The sequence below is a fragment of the Balearica regulorum genome, chromosome 4, assembly GCF_011004875.1.
Source record: "Balearica regulorum gibbericeps isolate bBalReg1 chromosome 4, bBalReg1.pri, whole genome shotgun sequence".
NCBI classification, from domain to species: Eukaryota; Metazoa; Chordata; class Aves; order Gruiformes; family Gruidae; genus Balearica; species Balearica regulorum.
In genome coordinates, this window is record NC_046187.1 from 38,724,095 (window position 1) to 38,750,834 (window position 26,740).

At 41.5% G+C, this 26,740-nt stretch overlaps 2 protein-coding genes across 4 annotated transcripts; one reads left to right on the forward strand and one right to left on the reverse strand.

The window, feature by feature from the left end:
- Positions 1-343: 343 nt before the first annotated feature.
- On the forward strand, positions 344-5,625 carry APELA (apelin receptor early endogenous ligand). 3 transcript variants are annotated; one of them, XR_012835311.1, is made up of 4 exons: positions 344-643; positions 1,140-1,250; positions 1,748-1,785; positions 3,576-5,625. XR_012835311.1 is itself a non-coding variant. In XM_075751812.1 (3 exons), exons 1-2 carry the CDS (start codon positions 568-570, stop codon positions 1,226-1,228), a joined length of 165 nt encoding a protein of 54 aa, XP_075607927.1. In that variant the 5' UTR covers positions 344-567; the 3' UTR covers positions 1,229-1,250; positions 3,576-5,625. The 3 variants fall into 3 exon arrangements, 2 of the variants coding, with proteins under 2 accessions (XP_075607927.1, XP_075607929.1); XM_075751812.1 differs by lacking the exon at positions 1,748-1,785; XM_075751814.1 differs by lacking the exon at positions 1,748-1,785 and having other exon boundaries at positions 3,579-5,625.
- A 4,896-nt stretch (positions 5,626-10,521) lies between these two features.
- Positions 10,522-26,740, reverse strand: TMEM192 (transmembrane protein 192). The gene is made up of 6 exons (XM_075751815.1): positions 26,603-26,740; positions 23,721-23,867; positions 20,978-21,242; positions 18,858-18,992; positions 14,526-14,628; positions 10,522-12,173 (listed from the first exon to the last, which is right to left on the reverse strand). Exons 1-6 carry the CDS (start codon positions 26,642-26,644, stop codon positions 12,050-12,052), a joined length of 816 nt encoding a protein of 271 aa, XP_075607930.1. The 5' UTR covers positions 26,645-26,740; the 3' UTR covers positions 10,522-12,049.

The window sequence follows — 26,740 nt, forward strand, 5'->3', positions numbered from 1 at the left end:
GATAAAGAGATAAGGAGGGGGGGAACACACAGACACGACTTCCTGCCACTGCGCTCTGCATGTGGGACCAATATGGGCAATGCAAAGTTTAAACAGTTGCAAATGGGGGAGGGAACATCGGGGCTTGTTTTACATTTTTTTTTTTTTTTTTTCCCCCGCCTGGGTTGAATTTAAAGCGAAGTCGCTGCATTGTTCAGGAGGCTCCTTGCCCCTAGCGCATTGACAGAAGCTACTGTTTACACGGACTTTTCATTCCTGCGTTGTTTGCTTATGGAAAATAAGGGGGAGTGACGTGACGGGGGGGGGGGGGGGGGGGGGGAGCGAGAGAGCGAGAGGAAAGGGAGGAGGGAGGCACTGCCGGCAGTGCAGGCAGGAACCGCGCGCTGCCTGATCGCTAACCCCGCTGGAACGCGCCGCTGCCGGCCGGGCCCCGGCTTGTCACTGGCACGTGAGGCGGGCAGGGGGGGCTGCCGGCCTCTTACAGCCACGCGGGCCGGTTTTCTATACGTTCCTTCGCCTGTACGCATATACGCGCCCTCAGAGCGCGCCTCTACGCTGACCGCGGACATGAGACTCCAACTGCTCCTGTGCATCGTCTTTTTGCTCCTGGCGAGCCTCCTCCCCGCCGACGGGCAGAGGCCAGGTAAGCGATGTCGCGGCGTGACGGCATGTGTCGGGGGGGTGGTGTGGTGTATTCCTGTCTGCCGCGGGCATCTCCGGCGTGTTTCCTCTAACCGCATGCCACACGCGGCTTTCAGCCCTCCGGGACGAGTTCGCATCTGCCTGGCTGCCGCTGCCCCGCGGTGTAGGAGGGGGTTTTGCAGCCCGGGTCAGCGCGCTTCGTCTCCGCTTATAGCGGCAGCGCGAGGTGAGGCGTTGGGTACCTCAGGAGCCTGGCAGCTTCAGGCGGGCTGAAAGAAACGAGGACGGAAGGTAGGCAGCCGTCGCAAACCTACTCCCGGGAAGCCGCAGCCGGCGCGGGAGGAGCGGCGGAGGGCATCGGTAGCCCCCGGGGAGCGGCGGGGCCGGGGTCGTCCCATCCCGGGAAGAGCGGGACCGCTCGCCCCCGCACCGCCACTACCGGGGCGCGGTGCCGGCGACCCCCCCCCCTCACGCCCTGCTCGTCTCTCTCTTCGTAGCCAGCGTGGCCCTGCGCAGGAAGCTCCACCGACACGGCTGCTCCCACCGGCGCTGCGTTCCGCTCCACTCCAGGGTGCCCTTCCCCTGAGCCCCGGCGGAGCGTGGGCGAGGTAATTCACGCGTGTCGGGCCGTAACGCCGGGAGGGCGCAATTACCGCCGCCTCCCCGCAAGGTTTCTCCGGAGGCGCGGTGCGGGTCGCAGTTGAGCGCGCTCTCCGCTATCAGCGCGTTTCCTAACTTACACCTGCGCTTCGGAACACGGCTTCTAAGAGGCACCACAGGTGTGATTTCGGCAGGTCTCCGGTGGTTTGTTCTGAAAACGGGGCTTTGGACAGGCGCCCATCTTCGCTTGCCGCCGCGTTATCCCCCGCGTTATCCCCCGCGCAGCCACCGCTCCCCGCGCAAACGCGCCCTCGCTTCCCCGAGGCGGAGTGGGAAATTCACGGGTCTGCTAAATAGGGCGAGCTACTGCCACTACAAACGATTAAGATTATTGACAAAGCTGCGGGGCAAACGGTGTAGGGAGCGTAAAGGCCCGCACAAAGCGGTAGCTGGAGAGGATGCTCCGGGACTTGAAGCAGTGACGCTATTTTCGTGTTGGATGCAGGGCGAAGTCACCTCGCTCTGCCCGTCAGTAACATGAAGGTAGTAGCATTTACCCACTTCAAAGGGGACTGTAATTCTTCATCATTGTCAGCGAAAGACTTTGAGCTCCTTGGATGAAAGGCTATACAAGTGCAAAGCATTAATGCTTTATAGCTGATGAGGGCATATACATTCAAATACTAAGTGACCGCAGAAGCGCACAGGTAGCATATGCAAATAGGGTAGGCATCAAAAGGAAACCAAGGCGCTCTTGCAATTTGAGAATGAATAAAACATGCAGCTAGTAGGTTTGCATCTTCTGAACTCATTATATATTAAAATAACGTTGTAGCCCCAGGCATAACAGCATCATAAATAAATGATGGCAGAACCTGCACTCTGTGGACCCAAGATGTTTCCATTTACTAAGTGGTTAACAGTGAAAAGGACACCAAAGTCAAACTTTTAACAACCCTATACCAAGAATCTTGTCGATGCATAAGCTGCCTTGGTGAAAAGAGCCTACGCCACTCCCAAAACAGCCATGCAAAAAGGTACCATTCCACTCTATAGTGCTGGCCTATAAGCACATGGAATGTGCATATGGGATGGTAAACTGGCAAGTTGGTGAGGCTGAAAAAAAGATTACCATATCTTAAGTTTAATCTCAGAGGGGCTGCAGACTGAGTGGCAGAACTGAGCTGCAAGAGAAAGAGGGGCATACCAGAAGGATGCTTTACTACGGAATGCCATGTCTCCTCACTGCATTCATTTCAACAAGAGACCGATTAAATGAGATTCCCTCATCAGTTTAAGCATAAACCTAAAAAGATAAGCAATCAGATCAATTCACTCAGCATGCAGCGACTGAATGACAGGGACAGTGGAATTCAGGCCCAGAGACTTCTCCAATCGATTCTGAATGGCTTGCTTCACTTCCTAAGAAAAGTAAATTTAACCCCTCTTCCTCCAGTTCCTTTGGAGAAAGCATCTATATTTTCTCTAATGTGCTCTGAAACAGTATATAATGCATTTTTGCTTGAGACTGCAGTAGCTGAATGATACATGTGCACTTACACTGGAATTATTTTCCCTACAGAATATCAAGATAAAAGCTATTTTCAGTGTGTTGGCTTTTTCTGTGGGGAGCTGATTTTTCAGTGACAAAGCAAACCAGTGTACTTATTAATTCATAATACATTTTGTAGACATTTAGCTAAACGTAATTCTGCTTTATAAAGCTGTTTAGAAATCCATAAAGCTTGACTGAGGAGTAAGGGGTGACAGGCACCTGAACTAACTCTCTTGACTCCGGTCATCATTGTGGGTGCTCAGCTCCTTTATCTTAAGTAGGATTTACCATCTACGTTTACATTCCCTGACAGTTTTAGTCCTAATTCAGCAAATATTTACATGCCTGGGTAACTTGACTCACATGAGTAATCTTACTGATCTCAATGGAGTTGTACATATGGATAAAGCTATTTGCAGATGCAAACAGGATGGACCCTTAAGCCTGAATTTCAACAGGTGGTTGGAAACTGGGATGAGTAGAGCAGCCTCTCTTTTTTGCAACAACACTTGAAATGACAAGAGGATTGAACTTGATTTTTCATCAGTTACATAGGCAAAACGTGGGACAAAAAATTTGAAGAAAATCTTATATTAGAAGCCACCTTGCTTTTGGCTTTTTGATTGCTTTTTCTTAACTGTTTAACCTGAAATTTCCATATTAAGAAACATTACCCCAAATTTCAACCACATACTTCATAAATAGTATTTTCTATTTTGCATGAGACATTAGACTACTAAATCTGCCATTAATGGCAATTTCTCTTTTTTCCCCCCAGCAGTTTCATAATGGGCTTTTCAGTGTTTTAAAGGAGCAACAATTAAACTGATAGAGAAGTTAGAAGTCCAGACCAACAACAGCTGACCTGACGGAGCCACCGCAGTCCTGTCTTCAACAGTCCCGTCTGTCACATTCTGCAAGAGCTACAACAAAGGCCCCTGGCTCACACCCTAGGAATGGGGGTGGTGGTGATGGGAGATGTATGTGAAACTTACCCGGTTGAAACATTCTGTATAAATTCTTTGGCTCTCATAAGGACTAGTGAACGTTAAAGACCAAATCAAACATCAGGTACCTGAGATGGATTTCCAGTGGTCTCAAGAAGGGCCTGTCCAAGGGGACTCTTAATGGTCTGTACGATTCAGACAAAGAAATTAGACATGCTGTTGACTACTCAATTCAGGTTGTGTGTAGGGCAGTGTTTAGGGTGAAATAATGCCAGACTCCAGCACAGAACTGTGAAAGTCCATTTTTTTGTTTATACTTTTATATATTAATAATATATATGCGCTTTAACACCTAACATTACATCTTTATGGAATTACTTTAATAATAATGTAGAATGTATTACTGTAATAGTACCAAAGTCAGCATCACACTAGTGGCCCTACTGGCTCCACGCATAGTAAGCATAGGAAGAGTTTACAATATAAGAAAGCAAAAAGAGTATTATCCCTCATTCTACAGATAAAGGATTGAAGCACACAGATAAGAGATTAGCCAAGGGTCATGCAAAACTGATAACTCAGATCTCTCAAGTCAGGCCTTAAGGTCAAGCCCATCCTCCTGTCTAACGAGCTGTTACAGCAAAGCCTATCATTTGTTTTCTTAAACTGGGCTGCCAAACCAGACAGCTAAAACATACTTGAAAATACAGTACTATAGAACTATTTGCTTAATAGTAGTTTTCCTAAAATACCCACTACAGTATTATAAATGGAGCATAAAAATAGACCATTGAAAAGGAACCTTTGTTTGGTCAACCCCAGTGTTGCGTAGTACTCTATTCCTGTAATTTAAGTGAATGGGATATGTGGAACAGCACTACAATGAATGACAACTTCAAACAGAAAACAGGCTGTTCTTTTTAGCACTGGAGGTCAAGAATATATTGAGCTTTTATTTTATGTTTTGTTTTTAAAAAATGTTTCACATCTTTCTATATCAGCAGAAAGCACAAACCATGGTTTAAATCCAGTATTAGAATTTTGTCTTGCAACACAGATTCTAGTAAGTGAAAGAACAGTAATCAAGAAAACTGGATAGCTGACACTTTCTAATCAGTGTCTGTATGTAACACCTCATCTCTAAGAATTTGAAACCTTAATCAGATTCATACTAGCAGAGCTTAACAGGAGTTTCAGATTTCTCTGTATGGGAAAAAAATAAAATTTAACATCAAACCCTATTCTTGAGTTTTGGAAAATCATCATAAAAAGATGGCCAAACCAACCATGTTGTCTATACCAACAAACACCTCTGCAGGTAAACCTCTGGAGTTTTGGAAAAAAACACACATGGTTTTCCAAGATTAGAGGCATACTACCACTAATTTTATTTTTTAATTATTTAACTTTGGTTTCACATGTATCCATGGCTATCTCTGTTAGAAGTACAGGTAAAGAGTACAGGAAAGCAAGAAAGGTGAAGAGTAACTATTTAACTGTTATGTCTTAAAAATGAGTATATGGATTTAGTGTGGCACTGGATATTTTATGTAACCATAATTATTCAATTAACTGATAAAATCATAAGAAAAATATAATTTATCTGTCAGAGCTATATATACATGTTCCTTTACAGATGTAAAAATAAATAAAACAAGTACCAAAGTGTCCTACAAAGCCCATTGTCAGTCTACAAAATTTTGTAAAAGTGTCTGTTCTTTTTAGACATGCCGATACCATAAAATCTTCTTTGAAAAAAGCATTGATTGTGATCTTTGATAGATATGTTTATAAACTAGCTGGTTGATTGTATATTTTGTAAAAAGATAGTATGCACTTCAAATAACCTGTCATTTTAAATAAACTTTGTATACTTTTCAAAATTTATATTCAGCTGGCAAAGGCAACATATCTAAAGAAAATGGAGATTTTTTTCTCATTTCCCTGTGAATTCATATGGCATCAGTGCGTAAAGCTTTCTTACTCAATTTCTGACCCAAAAGAAATAGTAGTTATGTGAACATTTTCCTCACGTTTTCTCTTTTTAAAAACACAAAATTCTGATGAAGGCCATATAAAAAGAACTTAGTTTAAAACTACTGGTTGGTACAATGACAGCATGGTCTTAACATGACATCATGATACCTTGATAGCATTACAGCAGAACCCAGACTACGTGTCATCTTCATGCACAGACTAAGCAAGATTTTAAATTATCTCCAAGTGGTAGGTCATGAAATCTGAATGTTCTCAAAAATTAAAGAAGACAGGACAAAAAAACCTCACTAGCTCAGAAGTAGCTGAGGCTACAATGTGCGGTAGCTTCTACCATTAGAAGTTGGATACTATAAATTTCTAAATGCTAGATGTCTTACACACTAGAATTCCAGGGCCAAGCAATGCTACTACAGCACACCACTATGTTGACATTTAACTTCAGTGGGAGCAGGGCTCCAAGGAGCCTTGTTTTCAGCTGAGCTGGACTCGCTTTTGACTTTGTTGAAATTACCAGTTTTCATTTGATTTGCACAACACACACTTCATCCAGTAAAAAAACATTTTGCACAGTAACAGTGTGATTACATATATAAACAGGAAACATTTAGACAGTGCTACAACAGCTGAATTGCCTGCACTCCCCATGAGCATCTACGAGCATGCATTTAAAGGAAACTTCTACAAATACAAGTTGCTGTCTGTTGAAAATCAGAATTGACATTTGCATGGATGCAATCTAACAAAAAGACTTGAGCCAAAGGTAAATTCAGACCTCAAACTCCGAAGGCCAAAATGTAAGTTTCCAAAACCTAAAATTAACTCCTTGTCTTGTAGAGTAACAGGAAAATTTAAAATTTTATTCAAAAGTCAGTTTCATTAAGTCTTTTAAATTATATTGGCTATTTTAGAGTGAAATACAAAATGATGTAACAGCAGGTCAACAGGAAATAGAGGTAAATGTAAGGCTGCGGTGAGAAACAGCAGATTAGTGTGTTCCCAAAGGATAATAAACAATTCACCTCTTCCCTTTCCAGTATGGAAAAAAGGAAATTATAGAAGAATAAAGACTGGAAATATTTCCCTCACGCCACATACATATGCTATAAATATCTCTGTGTCTGTACACACGAAACCATATTTTACTAAGGGTCACATAAGACTTACATCAGCATCAATCAGGAGATGCATTAGTATGGTAAATAACTTTCAAAAGTTTGACTATCATCAGACAAGTACAATTAGCATACTGATCTCTCACTACTGTGATAGCCTTTATCCTTCTTGCTAATAATCAGCTGCAAAATACTCGTGCAAAGTGGGAAACACTCCCAACAGCACAACCTGTGTGTTTACTCAGCAATAATGCCTTCCAACACTGAGAATGCTTTTTCATGTCTCTCTAGTTACCTCAAGGTGAGATTGTTGTCTGCCCAAGTGCCCTTGGTCCTTGATACAACTTTTTTTTTTTTTAGATTAAGAATGACCTTAAGTGGGGCGAGCCTGCTTAACTGCATATTCAGTAGAACCTTAAAGCATGAAAATCCTGTTCAAATCTTTCACAATCAGGGATTTCCTTTGTAAGGTGAAATAAAATGTTTCTAAAAATTTTCACTATGAGCTATTCAGAAAGACAAAACACAAGTATCAACGGAGAGTTTTTCCCCTCATGATGTGCATTCACAAGAGATCATAACACCACATTTGCTTTCATGTGCACAAAATATTTAGCACATTTCAGCATTTCATCTAGAAAAAAGCCTACAATGTGAACATTTTTGAGCAACCCTAAATCTTTTATGTTTCTTAGGTGGTCTGGAATACTAATTTTTCCCAAACCTGAAAAACATACACATTGTTTTTCTACAGAAACAAAAAGCTATTGATACAAATAGAATAATTATAATAAAAACAAAATAAAAAATAGAACACCTTATTTTTATTTTAAATGTACAGTTGCAACATATTAGGAAACATTCCTTCTTTCTCATTATCTTGCTGCCCCAGTTGCAATCCACTGGATCTTACCAAGACCATAGACCTGCAAATAGTTACGCATTTCAGCAGCTGTAATTACATAGAGCATCACCAATTTCTTCAGCTGTTAAGACTCACATGTACTCACCCAGCTATGTACAGGTTTGCCACACCATGCCTGAGAAAGGCTGCACTGGTGGTTAGCAAAGTGCTGCTTTGCAGCAGAGCACATGTGGACTCCTGTGTTTGTAAGGCAATACTTCCCCCCCCGAAACTGGGACCTAATGCTTTACTGCTTACTGGGTGTGCAGCAGGCTATGGATTTTTACTTTGGACAGTAAGATCCAGCCTGTGATCAGGTGCTGATACTGCAGTGACAGCCACCCAGGCTGCAGCATTGCTGATGGACAAGGATCACTCCAGAGCTGGTCAGACAGCATTAGCCACCGCAACGCCCAGCACCTACTGGCAGAGAGGTTTCCAATAAGTAAGACACAGCATAAGCAGAAAAATTAGGACTCAGTGTCCAATTTCAGAGCTGTGGTATGTCAGATGCAGCAAGGCCACAGCTGAGCTTCCCTTCACTTGCACATCAGCCATCTGCCCCTTTCACATTGCATTTTGAGCACCAGCTTGCACATCGAGTCTCCCTGACCAGCTCTGCCACCACCCACTGTTGAGTCACAAGCTCACTCACGGGAAGGGCTGCACAGCACCAGGCAGCACTGGCTGTGCCAGCGGGACCTTCCCCTGGCCCAGGGAAACCATGCTGGGGAGGAGACAGGTGCCTGCGACCAAGCAGGCCTGTAACACCCAGCATGCCACAGCACACCGCTTCACTGTGGCATCACAAGCAGCATGCAGTTTCACAGTACACCTCACACCCAGGCAGGGAGCCGCAGTGCTGGCTCAGAGTGGGGCAAAGGCTGGTTTTGTGCTGTCTGGTGGAACAGCATCAACAAGAGGCTTTAGGCTGACACTGGTGTGCACAGTACTCACCATGCTCCAGTAGCTCCTGCGCAACAATTCTTTGTAGGCATACCACAGCCAGAGGTTAGAAAGTGTTCGGGCTGAGTAGTAAGAACGCTAGCTCCTATTTAGAGCCTGTACAAATGTGCAGCACTTTCTTTTTCAAAAGCTTAAGATACTAAGAAAATAAGGTACAGTGGGGGTATGATAAGATCTAAAAAAGTGGGTGATTGTTGCAAGTTGTTAATCATTTGTGTACTTACGAAGAGCTATGAACTACAAAAGGCAGGAGATATGCATGTTCACACATGGCAACCTGCACTTGCCATGTTCCATGAAAACTGGTGGTTAATCCAAGTTTTAACTTAAGCATTCATGAATGAGAAGGGTATGAGCAATGCCCTCAAAACAGTGAGGTTGTTCTGCTACACTGCAGCTTAGTCCTTGTGTTGGTTTTGCGTGGCAAGGTTTTGGAGGGGGGGGGGTGCTACAGGGGTGGCTTCTGTGAGAAGCTGCTAGAAGCTTCCCCTGTGTCTGACAGAGACAATGCCAGCCAGCTCCAAGACAGACCCGCCGCTGGCCAAGGCCAAGCCAATCAGCGCCTCTCTGATAACATATTTAAGAGGAGAAAAAAAAGTTAGGGAGAGCTTTTGGAGCTGGATAGAGGAGTGAAGATGTAAGAAACCCTGCAGACCCCAAGGTCAGTGCAGAAGGAGGGGCAGGAGGTGCTCCAGGCACCAGAGCAGAGATCCCCCTGCAGCCCGTGGTGAAGACCATGGTGAAGCAGGCTGTCCCCCTGCAGCCCATGGAGGAAGGATGAGGGGGTGTAGAGATTCCACCTGCAGCCCATGGAGGACCCCAAGCCCGAGCAGGTGGAGGCACCTGAAGGAGGCTGTGACCCCGTGGGAAGCCCATGCTGGAGCAAGCTCCTGGCAGGACCTGTGGACTCATGGAGAGAGGAGCCCACGCCAGAGCAGGTTTGCTGGCAGGACTTGTGACCCCATGGGGGACCCACGCTGGAGCAGTTTGCTCCTGAAGGTCTGCACCCCATGGGAGGGACTCACATTGGAGCAGTTCGTGAAGGACTGTAGCCCGTGGGAAGGACTCACATTGGAGAAGTTCATGAAGGACTGTCTCCTGTGAGAGGGACCCCACGCTGGAGCGGGGGAACGATGAGAGGAGTCCTCCCCCTGAGGATGAAGAAGCAGCAGAAACACCGCGTGATGAACTGACTGTAACCCCCATTCCCCATCCCCCTGTGCCACTGAGGGGGGAGGAGGTTGAAGCCAGGAGTGAAGTTGAGCCCAGGAAGATGGGAGGGGTGGGGGGAGGTGTTTTAAGATTTGATTTTATTTCTCATTCCTCTACTCTGTTTTGCTTAGTAATAAATAAGATGAATTCCTTAAGTTCAGTCTGTTTTGCTCGTGATGATAATTAGAGAATGATCTCTCCCTGTCCTTATCTTGACCCATAAGTTTTTTTTTTCATTGTACCTTTTCTCCCCTGTCTAATGAAAGAGGGGAGTGATAGAGCAGCTCTGGTGGGCACCTGGCCCTCAGCCAGGGTCAACCCACCACAGTCCTCTATGTTAGAGAGAAACAGGAGTAGCAGGGCAAGTCTGAAGTGTGATGGAAAAATGTTACCAAGGAAAGAGTATAAACTAACTTAAAGCTTCAAAACAAGTGTGCAGCTATCCTTGTCACTACAGGTTTTGGCTAGTTTTAAGCACCAAAGCTATGCTGTAAGAACTTCAGTGTAACAGAAAATCTCTACAGATTGCCCATTGGAGTAGTCTTTGTCAGCTGTACACAAGCTTAAAAAATGACAGAACTCATGTTTTTCCTTAGTTTGCATTTATTGTGCATGAACTTCACAGTCACATTTTACTGCTTTTCATAGAAATTATATAAATTGATATACACAATCACATCAAAACCTGAGTTCTAAAACCACAAACATTTGTATTCTTTACATATATACTATAAAACCCTGGCTGCATTTTCAAGAAACAACAGTTAAGGAGAACAGTCTAGTGTTGGATAGCAGCAAAATTTCCAATATTTATTGTTTTCCTTCAAGTGAGTCAACCCCCATGTTTGTTGCACACTAAACAGTTTAGCCATTTCTAAAGTTGCGCCCTAGGACCAAAGTAGGATGGATTCATTTTCTTTTGTTTTTCTTACATTCAACTACAAGACCACTCCTCATGAGAGCCTTCTTCCCAGTTTTGACTAGTGATTACCCTGTCCCCTCAGAGGTATTTGTTTCTAAAATAATTCTTGGTCTACATTGGTAGACAAAGTAGTACCCAGAACACAATGGTTCTTTTACCAGCCTTCCCAATAAATCCATGAAATAGAACCAAAAATTCTTGTTTCTCCAACGTCTAGAAGACCTGTTTGCTGCTGCTTTTCATCTCCCCACATAAACCTTTTATAGCTTTTGAATCAAGATGCTGACATTTTTTGAAGAGTCAAAGTAAAGAGCAAGGATGCATGTAACTGATGCATCTTTAACAAGATCTTTAAATCCATTCAACACAAGTTAGTTACTAGGTCAATGAAAAAGCTTACTCAAGTATTTTTGTATTATGTTAGTTCAGTTGGCAGAGTAGGAATCTTGATTATTAGCTGACAGACTCCTAGTAATAGGAAGCCCTGAAGATGCCTCTTAAAGGTTTTAAAGCCAGAATTCTGAACAGCTGCTCAAATTACTTATTGTGGCATTGTTTAGTACCACACACTTATGTGAGATTTGCTGTTCTAGGGCACCCACTGCATTATTTTTTTAAATCCTAAACTGGATGCCCAGTTTCCCCACTGGCACAGACAGTTTCATTCCTTTTCCTGGAAAAAAGGACACCAACCTAGAGAGCAAGTATCTACTTTCTATAGTACTATTGAAGTACACCACCTGTAACACTGGAAGTTATGGGACCCAGTGACAGAACACATTAGTCTCAGCTTCAGCACTAGAAACTGAGACATCCTTCAAAGTCAGATTTTTCTAGAGAACAAATCTGTATTCTAGAAATATAAAATACTTTGGTAGTTTGGAGCTTAAAGGTTACAGCAGTACAAAATAATAGCAACAACTGCAGAAAGTTAAACCATTACTTCAGGTCCAACTTTAACCTCTTAGGTATTAGAAGTCCTTGAAGCTCCAGAACTTCTCAGAACTGATGATTTAAAGAGCCAGAGTGTCCAGTTGTAATAGGTTTATAGTGTATGCAGAGCTCATCCTTCCAGCTTAACTTCCATTTCAAAATGTGAAGGATTGAAAAAGTCAGCTGTACAAATCAGTCTGGATATTACATTACCTTATGTTCCCTCCAGAGCTCCAGCAAGCCGTTTTCAAAATGCTGTTAAGCTTTGATTTGCTGAGATGTTAGTGCCAACAGTCTCTTGCTAAGCAGTGCATTGTGTCGCTGAAGATATTCTATTACATCTCCTTGCTTCTCAACTATCTCTTCTAAACTTGAATTTTCCCTTGAAATAACAAAAGTGAATATGAGTTTCAATAAGTGACAGCAGCTTTCTAACATAGAAGATGTGCGAGCTAATTAACAAATAGTTAAACAAGTTGCTTCCTTCAGTTTTACTTTTGTTGATCTGTAACTTTTGAGGGAGGAGGCAATCTACACCACCTTTATGTTTAACCTCCATTTTGCATGAGAAGGCAGGAATAAAAAAGTCTGGCTAAACTTCATGCCATATATACATAGCTGAGTTATCCATACCCTGCTAGACAGTTACAGAAAAGCTGTAGTATGAGGGTTCTTGCTGTTTAACAAACTCAGCAAGCCAGACAACATGCTAGAATTGTACTAAGAAATCCTTGGCACCTTTTCCAAATACATTAGTAAGCTTATTTTAAGCAGGTATAATAGTTTTCTTCAGCTGTGGGGATCATAAGCTCTTTAAGACAGAAATTTCTTGATTAACCTGCAGTAGAATATATGATATAATACTATATACAATGATATTATCTGTCACAATACCATAACAGCATCAGCACCAAACAGATGTGTTATTTCAGATCTACAACCTCATGTACAGCTAAGCTCCCACTTAAAGTATCTCCAGCTTCCAGATATCCTTCATTTTAATGTTGCAGTGTTACTATCCTAGTTAAGTAAAGCCAAGTTAATTGAAAAAAAAATCTGTAGGAGCACACAATTTTCTAATCTATAATTAGGAACTTTTAAGGATACAGCAAGTACTTTTAAGGATAAGTACCAGCATCTAAGCATATTCAAGTCTTCCCTTACACACTGCTTCCTAGCTGACCTGGGAATCTGCCCTCATAGTACACATGTGAGCATCTTGGAGCTTAGAAAGTTGTTCCTCAGTCTTGCAGCATTTTGTAGAGGAACATTGCCCTTTTCATAGTTCTTAGAAAGTGCTGACAATAGCTAGAGTGGAAAAAACTGGGGTCCAATTAAAAACCTACTGTAGTTAAACTGGAAAAAATAGAACAAGTTTTGCAGACAGTTTGCAACCTTAACCTGTAATCTGCACTACCAACTTCAAGCACCAGAAAAGGTCCTGATCAGTAGCTTAGGTTGCAGTCATAATATTCAAAAAACATTCTTATAACCAGGGTCAACTGAAGGGCTGACAGGATTCACTTTTCAATAGACCTTAATTCTCAAGGGAAAGAGAGTCAGAGTTGTATAGAGCTGAATTAAAATAACTGTTTTGCAATCAGTTCTCACAGGAAGTTTGCACTCTTTAATCAAAAATAATCAGAGTCTTTTCCTCAGCTAGTCATTGTTGCAGACTCATTCCCTGGGCATTTGAGAATTTCTCAGGGGAGAAGCTGAATGAGAAAGGAATGAGGTCCACCATGCATTCACCATGGTGTTTATATCAAGATGGAAGTCAGATATTGTATCAAAATTCAGGACAGCTCTAAATCCTTCCTGTATCCTGGACATCTACTTCCAAGTTCCATAAAAGCATGTGCCTGCTGCATTTGTGACACCAGGGGAAGTGTGAAGTATTAGTCATCTCTGCACTTCAACTGTTTACTAAGTTATACATACAGAAGCAAGTCATACTGTATTAGACAATTTCTAAATACATTCTTATATGGAAATCCATGTTAGTTTTTATGATTGTTTTTTGTTAAGTCACACCAGACTCATTTCAGCAACTAGAAGATGTTCAGTCAGAAGGTACACAAAGAACAAGCAACAAGTCTCAGTGCTTGTGAGGTTAGTGTTGGATAGTCTCTCTGCCTCAGTGAGAACTTCCTTACCTCTAAGTGCCCCACCCACCTTTAAAGTTCCTTCCCAAACTGGAAATATATTCCAAATCCACTGCTAAATATCATGTCCAACTGCTGGCGCAGAACAAAGCTGCGAAGTTCTCTTCATCTATCAACTGCCCACAATATATTTCCTTCCTTGAAAGAACTGCTTGAAGAAGCTAGGCTTCTGTAGGCATACTTTAAGTAATAGCAGAAGACACCAGTACCTTTGTTCAAACTCCCATATAAAGTCAGCTAAACCAGATTAAGCACAGTTATTTATAGCACATTAAAGATTCATGCAGCCAGCCATAAATGGTTAAATTACTTCTGTCCTCATGTTTGAGGCTTTCTGTATCATAACAGATTGCTATTACTGCATAGAAGATAGAAGACTGTGCTGCTTCTCATCTGCAGATGTAAAACAGCTGCCTTAAGCATATAATTTCCTTCAGAAGTGTTATTCTGCAGCTCTGCTTTGACAGATTTAAGATTATATGTAAGTCTACAGAAAGTAACACAATTACATCAGTGTTACCTATATACCATGGCTGAACATAGCACAAGTTTAATACAGAAAATCTTACCTGAATCCAATTTCTGAGGTAATGTGACTGGGGTAGGCATACATCTTTTCTTCTTCAATTATGTCAGGTCTTGGCTTTGCACGATTGAAGTTGCTTATTTTCACTGCAACAAAGTTTTATAAGTTAGTTAGAAAGCAAACAAAAAAGAGGAAAGCTTTATCACCAGACTTCAAGTTAAAAAACCAAGAAATCTGTAACAGGTTATTATAAGATCGCCTTAGGATTCGGGGAAGTGGGGAAGGAAGGAAAGAAAAAAGCAGAAAGTATCTCTGCTCATTTCTGGAATGGCTTTGACTAAGTTAGTGGTTTGGTGGGGGTTTTTTTGTTTGTTTTTCCTCAGCCCCATTGCTTAAAAGATCACAGTGAAGGAAAGACCTGAATAGGGAAGCTTAACGTCTGCAGTTTAATCTGTCACCTAAGAGAAGGTGAAACCTCGGTTGCCTTTGAAAGAATACTGAGATTCAGTCTCCAAATTCAGGCCATAAATTAAACATGCCATAAAAAAGTTCTAAGAAGTTCTGCTACTAGTATCTAGGTCAGAACTTCTAACTTAATAGTATTTATCAAAAGCTTAACTAGACTACCTGCAATGAAGCAGCAGCTTGTCTGCCTGCTCTAAAACTAGGGCAGGCTTGCTACAGAAAGCCATTAAGTATTCAAACCACACTGACTCTGATCAGCTTCACATTGTGAACCTTGCAGTGATGGCTATCAAAACCAGAAGTCATTCCTGGGCACCTGTGAATAAAGTTTAGGCTAAATTTAAACAGAAATGGAATGGGTTGGGTGGGAGAAGCTGTAAACACCCTCTACATTATTTCTGGAAGGAAGCTGAAAATACTCAAAACCATTCAATATCAGATCCTGATTCAGGCAACATACCAAGAGATCCAGAGCACACATTCAGGCCTCTGCAGTTAGTGCTGCTTGTGAAGCAACACATCTAATACCACTAAAAACATTACAGTCTGGCTATGAGAAATCTACATTACTGCAGCAGAGAAAGACTGTCCTTACAAGTCAATAATATGATGGGGTTTATTACAGGCCACTCTGCTAAAACAATGCTAAGACTCTCCAGAGGTTAACTACAAGCTAGGCTCAAAGGTTAGCTATTTCTATGATGGCATTCCTCCACAAATAAAGCCACAAAGGAATGGATGTGGAATTCCCAACATCACTATTTGTGGGAATGTTAGTCTTATTCAAGCAACATTAAAAGTATGTATGAACATCATTAAATACATGTATTTAGTAAGCCTTTTAAAAGCTTGACTCCCTACCCAATCAATAACACACTTACTATTGTAAGCTGACATTTAGAGCTGTCTCTATCATACTTCATTCCATGCACATTTACCTCACTTGAATGATTTAAATATGTCAAGTCTGTTATAGATCAGTCACAGCAATTCTTTATAGACTTCTGGATCCCTGCCTCTGCATCCTACAGCTATATACACATACACAGCTGAATGGAGGTAATTTTAAGAAAGGTTGTAGTACTTTGCAGGACATTGGGCATCATACAATTCATAAAATAGCTCCAACAAACAAGAAGAAATATCTAGAATTATAATCAGATATTCCATGCCACCACTTTCATTTGTGAGGCAGTAATACCTAAATGAAAATAAGTCAGGTACATGAACCTTCTACAGATAAGCATTTATGCCTCATTCTATTAGTTAAGAAATAATTATTTTACCATGGAGAAGCAATGTATGAACTGGTGCTACCTTCCCTCCAAAATTTAGGAGTAACATGCAAAAGAGGGGTTGATCTGAAGTTGCTAGTGTAAAGTGACCTTAATCTCCCCACTGTTGCTCAGCTACATCAGCTGATACTATCTTAATAGTAAGTGGTATCTGCTAAGTGCTTGCCTTGGAGAGGGGCACTCTAACCCTAAGCAGAGGTCTGCCCTTAAAGCTATCCTACTAAAGAAGCTTCATGCTTCCATCTAGTCACATACTCTGCACTCAGAGGAAAAAAAAAAAGAGTATCTGTTACTATTGCTACAGATTCTCTGGCTATTTTCAAAACTGGCCAAATACATTTGCTTTGCTTCAGCAGAGCTTTAGTTTGATGCTTAAAATGTTAAAAAACCTAAAAAAATCACCACTACATGTGAGAGATGCATGCAGTCTCTTAGCTTACATCAACAAGTATTGGGATGGAAAACAAGTGAACAAGTTAACTACTCACTGGAAAAAGCAACCCAGAGTGACTGGAGGTCATCTCAAGGCAAGTGTTAAGTTACATAAAAGTTAACCCTATTTTTGCACACCAAGCTTTAGAGAATGAAGCTTAGACTTGTTTTGGGGCTGCTGAGGAAATAAGGTAGCTGTTGCCAAAAGGAACTACCTTACTCCTTCCTAGCAATGCAGCTCTGCCCCTCCTTCTCCTTGGTTCCAGAACTCACTAGACTCTTCAAGCCTCCATCAGCTGGAAAGCAAAGGATCACACCCCACAAGTTCTAGTATAAGCTAGTTAATGGATTTGATAGGCACAGGAACTGGCACAGTACAAGCTAGGAAACAAGACCCTCTTGGTGACAAGCAAGCAGAAAGATAGTTTGAGCTCTTAGGGAAGTCCAGGCTCAGACCTTACTACTATGAAGGTCAACTTTCTTGCAGTGGCTTATCCCTTTCTGCCAGGGTAAGGGACATACAATGTAGTTCTTTGAGCTCCAAGAGGCCTCAGGGTAAGAAATAGTTTCACTGAAATTCCTTGTGTTCTATTAAAGTTTTGTAGTTTCTCTTTTATTTCCTGAGTTTCTCAGGAAAGTAAGTATGCATATGCGAAGAAGGGATGATCTCCAACATTCCTGGAATAGTTCTCTAGGCCTACCATGCTTGTGTTCCCTCATCATTGCCTTTATTCCTCCAGCAGACAGTCTACCTGAGCCATGCTTGTCCATTCAGGGGAAAGCCCAACAAGCCTACAGCATTCAAGCACAGTTGTAAGAGGACATATTTTAGAGCTGGGATCTTATTTCTTGTTGCATTTTGATTTCTGTGTTGTTGCAGGAGAGTCAAGAATACATTTTATTTCCTAGATGACCAAGCTACTTCGCAGTATTTATCTGTATCATTACATTTAGAACATACCAAAGTTTTCTTCTCCAAAAGACCTCCCAGATTAATTACTAATTTTGAAATCACAAAAGACAACATATTAACACAAATACTGACCACCATAGAAATGGCTTTTACTTTAAGTTTTAAGCTTTGCACAGTCCTGAAGAAGGTATTTCCACTCTCCTTCCTCCTCTTTTATTAGAAGCCAGGAACAAACTATAAGTTTTACCCATTGGTTTTGTTCCCCCCCAGCCCCAGAGAAACCAGTGCTAACGATGCTACTTAGCTGAGGTGTCATCTCCTTGTTTGTAACTGAAAAATCAGAAAGCAGCATCTCAGAAGGAATATAAACTAACTCAAGAGCAGGAACTACATGTCATTTAAACATACATGGACTTCACAGTAAACATCTCTAGTTTTCTTTGGGCAACAAAAATAATTGCATTTTTTAGCATTTTGTAACTTTCCAGTTTTTCCCCCCAACTCAGTTATTTTAATTTGAGTTAATGCAAGCCATAAATCCAGATATTTTAAGATCAGATAAAACTATTTGGTTCAAGAATTTATTAATCAACATTTTAGATAGTTCTGCAATAGTTTTTGGAAAGAGGTTTATCAAGTATTAGTAAGTTACATCAAATCTAAAAGCAGATAACCTTACAACCCAGTTGTGACAGTACAAAGCAATGCCTCACAGCTTTATGAAGCAGTATCTTATTTTAATATTAGCAGATTCCAAAAGCCATGATTTTTTAAACATTCATTAGAGGGAATCTTCCATTTTAGAGACAAACTGAAGCTTTTGGGGTGGGCCCAGGGAAAAAAGCCTGGAGTGTAAGGCACTCTCAGTTATAGAAGTCTCACATGTAAATCCCAGAAGCAGTTCTGATTAAGCCAGCTAGCTCTTTCTGCTCCACAGCTTGTGGTGCACACTTGAGAACACTGCTAAACAGACAAGTTTGCTCACAGGACACTTTTGCAACAATTATGCATTTATTGCCACTTCACTGGATCAACAGCTTTGAGGAAACATGGAGCTTTCATTTAGCAGCACTTAGAGACCAAATCAAGCCTGACAACCTTCCCATTTGTTTTAAGTTTGCCTTAGTTCTTCTACAGGCACAGAATCATTCTGTATTTAGTGGCAGATAAATGTCTTGGGGTACCTCAAGTGAGCTACTGTGAGGGCAAACAAAACAGTTGAGTAGCAGCTATAAGTCTCACTGAAGAAGGCAAAAACTGCCCCTCTCACCTGTGTAAATCACTAAGCATGTCAGGGAGCTGATCAGCTCTAGGCCCAGGACTCCCAGGATAAGATACAGGTACACTTTACTGTGATCAGGAAAGGAATGCTGCATTGACAGAATCAAAAGCAGGGCTGCATTACCTAGAAAACAAATGTTAAATATAATAGGTGTAACACTTTCATTAGCTGGTGAAAACAACTTAGTACTCTTATCCCCAGTAACTGTATTAGGCTGCAACATTTCAGTAATGCTTTTCCTTTTTATACTGTACTTGCCTCTTTGGCCAGTTTCCTTAACAGGTGATGCAAGCTTGCAACTGCTGGCAGCAAACCAAGGTTTCATTTTAGCATTTTATTGTAATGGTAGAGAATGATGAATTTTTTACATGTTTTTGACTAAAAACAAGAGTAGACAAAAAGCACTAAAACTGTCTAATATATATATATGCATGGGCTTAAACAGTTTCTATCTTTGTTGCTGCTTTTGATTCCCAAAACTGCCTGAAGACTATTAATTTCTTTCAGTTCCTAAGAGGTCACATCAGTCAATTCAGAGTGAGAGAGTGTTTTCCTTCAAGTAGTGGATTTGAGTGCATTTAAATGAGGCTAACTGAGCAAAAAATCCTAAACACCTTCCTTTCATAGGGATATACTTGCAGAGGCTTCTCTAGAAGCTATTAACAGGCTATTATTATACTTGCAAGTTACTGAAAGTTTAACTGAAATAAGCATAACAAATGTTGAATTACAGACTTCAGCATTCTAGTTCTTTACACACCCTCTTCTCTGATACAGAGTGTGAAATGTTTTTTTTCCTGTAGAAATGCTATAACCAGCATCTGGATAAAGGACTAAGTGTATTAAGACCACTAATGTAGCCAGAGGCCTGCACAGTTCTTTCATACTGCGTTAAGCAACTGAATTGTCAGGATGGAAGCAGTATCAGCAGCAATTAGCATGGCAGGGAGCTGCAGTAATGGAGCTAATCACCTTCTGAACTACAGATGATTTACATCAAAAGTCCACAGCACACAACTGATTGCACCTGAACATTTACACATGTCTGGTAGGGGAGAAGTGGGCTCCATCTAAGACTGAAGACAGGCCTAAGTATTCCAGATTACATTGCAATAGGCAGAAATAGTCCTTTCACTCCTCTGAAACATCCTTAAGTCTGCTGTAGCCTGATTTTGTCACTGCACTCTAAACACATCTTTATCTTCAGAGCTCTATCTAGTGGCCACAGCCTGAACTTCTGCACATTCATCAAGTTGACTGGTTCTTAGTAGCTGGGTAGAAAGCCAGCTAGGGTTTTCTGTGAAGCAGGACCATCTAACTATCAATTCTTGGGAAAGTCAGAAGACTTACAGAAGGGAAGTGGTATTCTAAGAGGCAAAAATACTGTAAAAGCCACCACTGCTCCCTTTCCCCTGCTATTTCTGGGTGAAAAATCCCCTCAAGTTAAATGGATTTTAGATTTGTTGAAGTAGTTTGTTAGAAAAGCTACACCAGCTAGTTATACCAACACTTTTCAGCCTCAGAGGCCAGTGATGTAACTTGAAATATATAGTTAAACCACTCCCATATACCACCCTTTGTCCATAGGAAGTAGAAAGAGGCAGTCAGAAGTAGAGCTGAATGTTACATATAGCCCCACTACAGATCAAAAAATTGCTTATTTTACTGATTTCAGACAGCTGTTGAGCAACAGGCAATTCATCTGTTTGTACTTGAATTGCTGAGCTTGAAAAGAAGACTTCTTGGAAGGACTAGCAGTCTTGCCACATACCCAAGTAGACAAATGAATATGCAAATCAAGATCACTAGCACCAAACAAAACTTGCTTCTAGTCTTTAGTCATAAAACATTCATCCAGCAAATGACTAAATATTTTACTCAACTTTACACTTGTGGGCATTTTTTCAACATATGTTCTTTACCACATGCATCCGGCAGGCCAGAAAGGTCAGTCAGAAGGTCCATTTGACTAAAATATAAGACTTATAAATGCTCATAGGCAGGTTTTTTTAAAGGTCATAATATACACATATATAAACTTTTCAGTCTTCTATTGTGTCAGTTTAAATCTTTAGAAGGAAAAGCCAGGAAAACAAGTAACACTTCACCTGTGGAGTGTATCAGCAGTGGAAGACTTTTTAGATGTCTTGTTGATCGGTATATTGAGAAGTAACCTCTGCTTCTGACTTTACTGTGATGGTGCTGGATGTATCGTTCAAAAACAACATGCAGAATCCACAGAATTACTTTTGCAATGATTATGACAGTCTGTACTTTCAGTGGGTGAGTATAGTTTCCCGGGCACTTATCCTGATTTGGATTGGGGTAAGAACAAAACATAGCTGCTAAAAATGCCAGAACAACAAAAGCAACCTGGAAGAAAAAGGAAGAGAAAACTCTTAAAGTCAACATTCTACCAAAAAAAAAAGACAGCCTTGTGTAATTTATTCATTATGTATTAGTTTCTGAATTGATTTATTAGAGTTGAGATACTGTATAAAGATTAGACATTTACTACAACTACAACATGTCGTTCTGTGACCACTCATGACTGAAATCATTTAGTAAGATTGTCTTCCAGAAGAGCAACCAATCTCTAGCTGAATAGAGCTGAGAATTGCCATTCTTCCCAGAATTTCCTCTAAATCAATTTCACTGTTCCAAGTCTCCCCTTCATAGGGAATTTATCTTATTTCTGGACCCTCTTTTTACTTTAAGGAGAACTTGATTTATATTCCCTCAAAAAAGAAAAAATCACATTTTTAGACTCAATTACACTTGTTTACTGCTCTGCAGGACAGCCTCATAGCTTATTGCTACAGTCTACATTTCTTTAAATTAAAATTTTGTAAGTGAAAAATCAACACTATTAAATCTATTAATCTCCAGGTTATGACATTAGAAAAAATCATAGTAACTTACAAAGTGAATTATTAACACCAGGTAGGCATCTTTGCCAGTTGGTACCATTCTTCAGTATATTTACTATCAGATTTTTCCATTTTGCTTAGAACTTTTGTCAGAATGACCAGACTATAGTCAGATTACACATACACTTATCATTTGAGACTTATCCATTATATCATAACTTTTCCCATCTTCTAGACTCTTCTCCAAATCTCCTGCATCAGCAGCCAGCATCAGCAATCTTTTGGCCAACTGGAAGGCAGAGTCTTGGGTGCACATTATCTGTGGTATATGTATACACACAGGGCTTTTTTTAATCCTTATAGAATGTTTTTGTCTTAGAAAATACTCTCTACTATTTTCATTCAGTGAGCAAGAAATCATGGTACTTTCTCATCCTGCAGAATAGGAATACCTTACAACAGAACTGAAGAGAGAAACAAACTCCCACCAAGTAAATTGAGAACTTGTGTATACAACAAAAAAATTAATTTGCCTCAACTCTGCAAAAGTCTAATATCTAATATACTTATCTTAGAAAAAGACTCCAATGTTCTCCATCTCATAACTGATAGAAACACATCAAAACTGAAGATGGAGGAAAGTGTCTGATTTTCATTTGCTAGCTTAGATATTAATACAATTAAGTATGGATACAAACAGCCCACCACCCCTTCCTACTCTTGAACTTATTTTTTCATATCTTTGTCATTTCCCAAGCAACTTTCTTAACAGAAGTTAACCTTTCAGAACCACATAATTACTCTTGATATTAACCACCCTCAGCTTGCTCTGGTTGTGAATGGAGTGAGGAAGAAGGGAGAATAACTTTCACACAATCATGATACCTTAAAGAGACATTATAGAAGACAGACAGGTAGAAGGTAGGAAGAAAAAAAAAAGAAGTGCGCATTTTATCTGTAAGACCATTACTTCAAATGCAAATTAAATCCCAAATTATCTTGAGATGGGTTAAGTAGCTAGATTAAGTGAAAAGTGAGGGTTATCAAGAAAACATTTATTTAATCTATTATTTTACCACCTCCTTTTCTTACAATGCTAAAAATAATCCAGCTAACTCATATTTTATTTGGTCCATTTACTGTTCTGTTTGCCATGTTAAAGCATTAACACATCTAGTTCCACTCCCTCCAGGTGTTAGGAATGTATTTCAGTACAGAAAATGGCTATAAACTGATGTGAGCAGGAATAGCCTAGAATTGCAGCTCTACTGATCTACTACAGCAGTGTATACAAGAAAAAACAGGTAACCAGCATTAAGGGTGACATGTTTACATTTTAGGGCAGTCCAACAACAGGTGCTCCACCTCAGTATAGGGGATTTTTATATAAAAGTTATTCTTGGAAGGAATAGTATTTAAGCTTAGTTTTGTGTACATGCACACAGAGAGGATTATGGAAAGACAAGGTTAATATAAGTTATTTCTAGCCTGTACGCTTCATACTGCTCTCCAGAGTCTCCTGATAGGAGCCAGACACCTACACAAAAGCAAGGCTTGGCAAAAGGAAAGCCACTCAAAAACCCAGCCCCACTACACTCCAGTCTTCCCCATGACATTAAGTTCAGCCTCCAGAAAGCATAGCATCAAAATTACTTAGCCCTCTAGCGCTTATAACTAGTATAAGCACTTCAGCCATAATATTATTTAAAAACTACATTTCCAACAGCATAGGAGAAATACTATTTAAAAGGCTTTTCTTCCTAAGAAATTGTGTCATAGCATGTCAGCACCAACAATCAGAATGAAAACAGATCAGTTATCATGTAGCATATACATTATGAAAATTCACTGACAAATAAGACTTCACTAGTTTGGAAGAACAATGTATGCAAATCTCAGGAGAATTCTGTCCACATGAGCAGTAAGAATTCAGAAGAGAGAGAGCAAATTTTCAGAGGGAAATCATGCTTCTTAAACTCACATGTATTAGCAACAGAAGATTGGCAAGGAAAACTGCTGGGATAGCATGAAATCTTGGCCTCAATTGGGAATGCAATGTATGAGACGAAATAAGTGGTGCATCCAGTAGAGGATCATCTTCTAAACTCTGTGTTATTTCCAAGGAACCCTGGAACAGAAGAGGAGGGCGAAAAAGTAGTAACAGATAAGCTCTAAAAGTACAAAGTCTTTGCAATTTCCTGTTAGCAAATAAAGCTTTGGGGGGAAAAAAGGCCCACACAAACAAAAACCTAGTTAATACCTTGAGACAAGGTCTTAAATTCTAGGTAAACTCTCATCACATCTTTATGTAAAAACTCAGTCTCTTTAGTCTTTAAAGTGTATTACAAATATTTGAGCATCACTCCTGAGAAAGACATACTAATACACATGGCCTGTGTGAAAAGGTGGAAAGAGTGACAATTAAAGTCTCTCACATACATTACACAGGTACTGCAAAAATCCTTGTTACTCTTACTTCTGTCTGACTACAGTTAGACACAGTAGCAAACTGCAGCATAACAGTTTCAAATGATTCAGCCACTCACATATCAAAACACCTGCAGCAGTAGATCAAACTGAACCCAGGCAAGAAAGAAGCAGCAGTTCAGAGGGAAAATGCTACCAGATGCTGGGCAAGACACTTTCTGCTTTTTCTAGAGAGCATGGAACCCTTGCTTGTCATGTTGGCAGCAAGTATTGGGGCTTTGACTTCACATTCAGCTCAGATGTTTTGGCTATGCAAGTTTCCAGAAGTACCTTTTACTTTTTTTTTTTTAAGTACAAGATAAAACTAAGTATGGGTAGAAGAAAAAAAAAAAGCTTTCCTTGTGGACAAGGAACCTGCCCCAGTGCTATGCATCTCTGCTCCTTCCAGGCTAGGATACAGTAATTCAGAACATCTTAAGCTGAACATACACAGCCACTGTAAATGCCCAAACTGCTCAGGCTTCCCTCTTCGCATCCTGTTACGTCCCATGCTATGACTCACTTGCTTAAAAGCGAGAAACTCAAGATTCCCAATTGTTTTGACTGCTCTTCTCCTGAGTGATACCAACCACAGTCCAGAACAACAAGAGAAGGACAGACCCATCCCACTCCAGACTTCTGACTATTCCAAGAAACATGCCATGGTTCACTGGGCTATTTACTGTTTTTAAACTATGGACTCCTCCTTGCCATGACAGAAAGCAGCATAAGCCTCAAGACAAGGAAGGTATGTCATTCTTATAGACACTAGTGTAAGAAAAGAAAGAAGTTCTTGGATTAGACCTAGGTTAATACTTCATACTGACCAGGACAAAGTAGATTGGCTTCCCAGTGTTATTTCACCTACAGACAGCTGCCTACAGTGGAGCAGCTAGTAACAAGGGGTATTTCAGTCAGTAATCAGTTTTATTTTAACACTGTGAACATCACACTTGTCCAACCATAGAAGAGTATGAACAGGCCTCCCTCACCTATTTGATACCTTTTAATTAGCCCAGTCTTTGTAAATAACCCTTGCTGAAATACCTGCCTGATTAGATGTCCTTTTACTGCAGGCCTAAAGGTTTACAAATGGCACACATCACAAATATAAAATCCAGAAGCAAAAGTATGAAGATGCCGTGTCCCTCATCCCCCATTTTCAAGGGTCAGGTATAATTTTAAGCTCTGAAAGCAAGTGTGCAGGGCCAGCACTCCAGCAGCCAAGACATCTTGCCTCATTCCTTCCCAACACAGAATTAATAGCAGAGTTAACAGCTCACACCTCCCACAGAGACAGCAACCCTCCTTAGAACAATATCCTTTGTCTAATGGGAACTCATGACACTTCTGCAGTACCGTGACACATCAGCGCACTCCTTCACAGACAGAGCTTTATCAGAACATGTTTGACCACGTTATTTACTGCAAGATTGGCTACAATCAATCTTTGCATCCTGAAATATAGCTGGCATTAGGAAGTGCTAGATGACATAACCTCCTTGAGTAGATATTACAGGCAATATGGGGAAGAGAAAAATTAAAGCAAGAGAGGTGATGATGCCATGAAGTCAAATCTGACATTAGGAAAAAGTAATGTGTCCTAATTAGATCAAACACAGATTTCATTTAACTACGATGAGCCAAAAATACAGCTGTTAAAAGCCAAAACACCTTTGAACACAACCCTTCTGTTAGGGGTGATGTTACCACCAGCACAGGTTAAGGCTTCGGCCTCTCGGCTGCCTGACCCACTTCCAGCACAGGGGGACCCCGCAGCAGCCCAGCACCAGGAGGAGGAGGAGGAGGGCGGCAGGCAGGGACAGGCAGAGCCGCAGGCAGCACGCCTTGCCCGCGCAGGCTTCCGGCGGCGGGAAACACCCCAAATAAACAGAAAAACGCCGCGGTCACGCCAGCGGGCACCACGTAAATAAAAAAAATTACACTTACAGGATTTGTCTGTGGAGAAAATAACCCAGAAAAACTAAACAAGCTACATGAACAGCCTCGGTTAAGTTATTAATCTCGATTAAAGCCAAGCCCACAGCTAAGCTACTTGGGAGTACTTCCAGCACAGCTGGGGCGGGGCAGCGCTCCTCAGGGCAACAGCCCCTACCCGCATGCAGCGCGGGGGGAGGCGGCCCGGCCCGGCCCAGCAGCGGCCTCTCTACTTCCCAAACGGCCATTTACGAGGCGCCTCGGCCGGCTGCTCCCCCGGAAGAAGAAGATAAAGCCTCCAGCGCTTCGTAAAGAGAACAGCGGAGAGAAGTGGAAGGAAGAGACGAAACGGAAAGCGAGGCGCCCCGCAAGCAGCCCCCACCGATTAGGGCAGCTCGGCCGCCCACCCCAGGAGGAGCCACCGCCCCGGCCCCGCTCCCGCCCAGGCCCAGCGCTCACGTTGTCCAGGTCCTGCTGCCGCCTCCCCGCCGCCAACGCCATCGCCGTTTCCCCTCCCCACCGCTCCGGCTGTATTTAACGGGCGACCCCGCCGCGGCCCAGGCGCAGACCCCGCCCCGCTGTTAGCGCCCCCGGCCG

Excerpts from the sequence above, each read along its gene's own strand:
- APELA (XM_075751812.1), top strand. The coding sequence starts at position 568 with ATGAGACTCCAACTGCTCCTGTGCATCGTCTTTTTGCTCCTGGCGAGC. Across the intron at positions 644-1,139 it reads CGCCGACGGGCAGAGGCCAG|CCAGCGTGGCCCTGCGCAGG; the intron begins GTAAGCGATGTC and ends CTCTCTTCGTAG.
- TMEM192 (XM_075751815.1), bottom strand. The coding sequence starts at position 26,644 with ATGGCGTTGGCGGCGGGGAGGCGGCAGCAGGACCTGGACAAC. Across the intron at positions 21,243-23,720 it reads ATCTTCTGTTGCTAATACAT|GTTGCTTTTGTTGTTCTGGC; the intron begins GTGAGTTTAAGA and ends TTTTTCTTCCAG. Across the intron at positions 12,174-14,525 it reads ACCTCAGAAATTGGATTCAG|GGAAAATTCAAGTTTAGAAG; the intron begins GTAAGATTTTCT and ends TGTTATTTCAAG.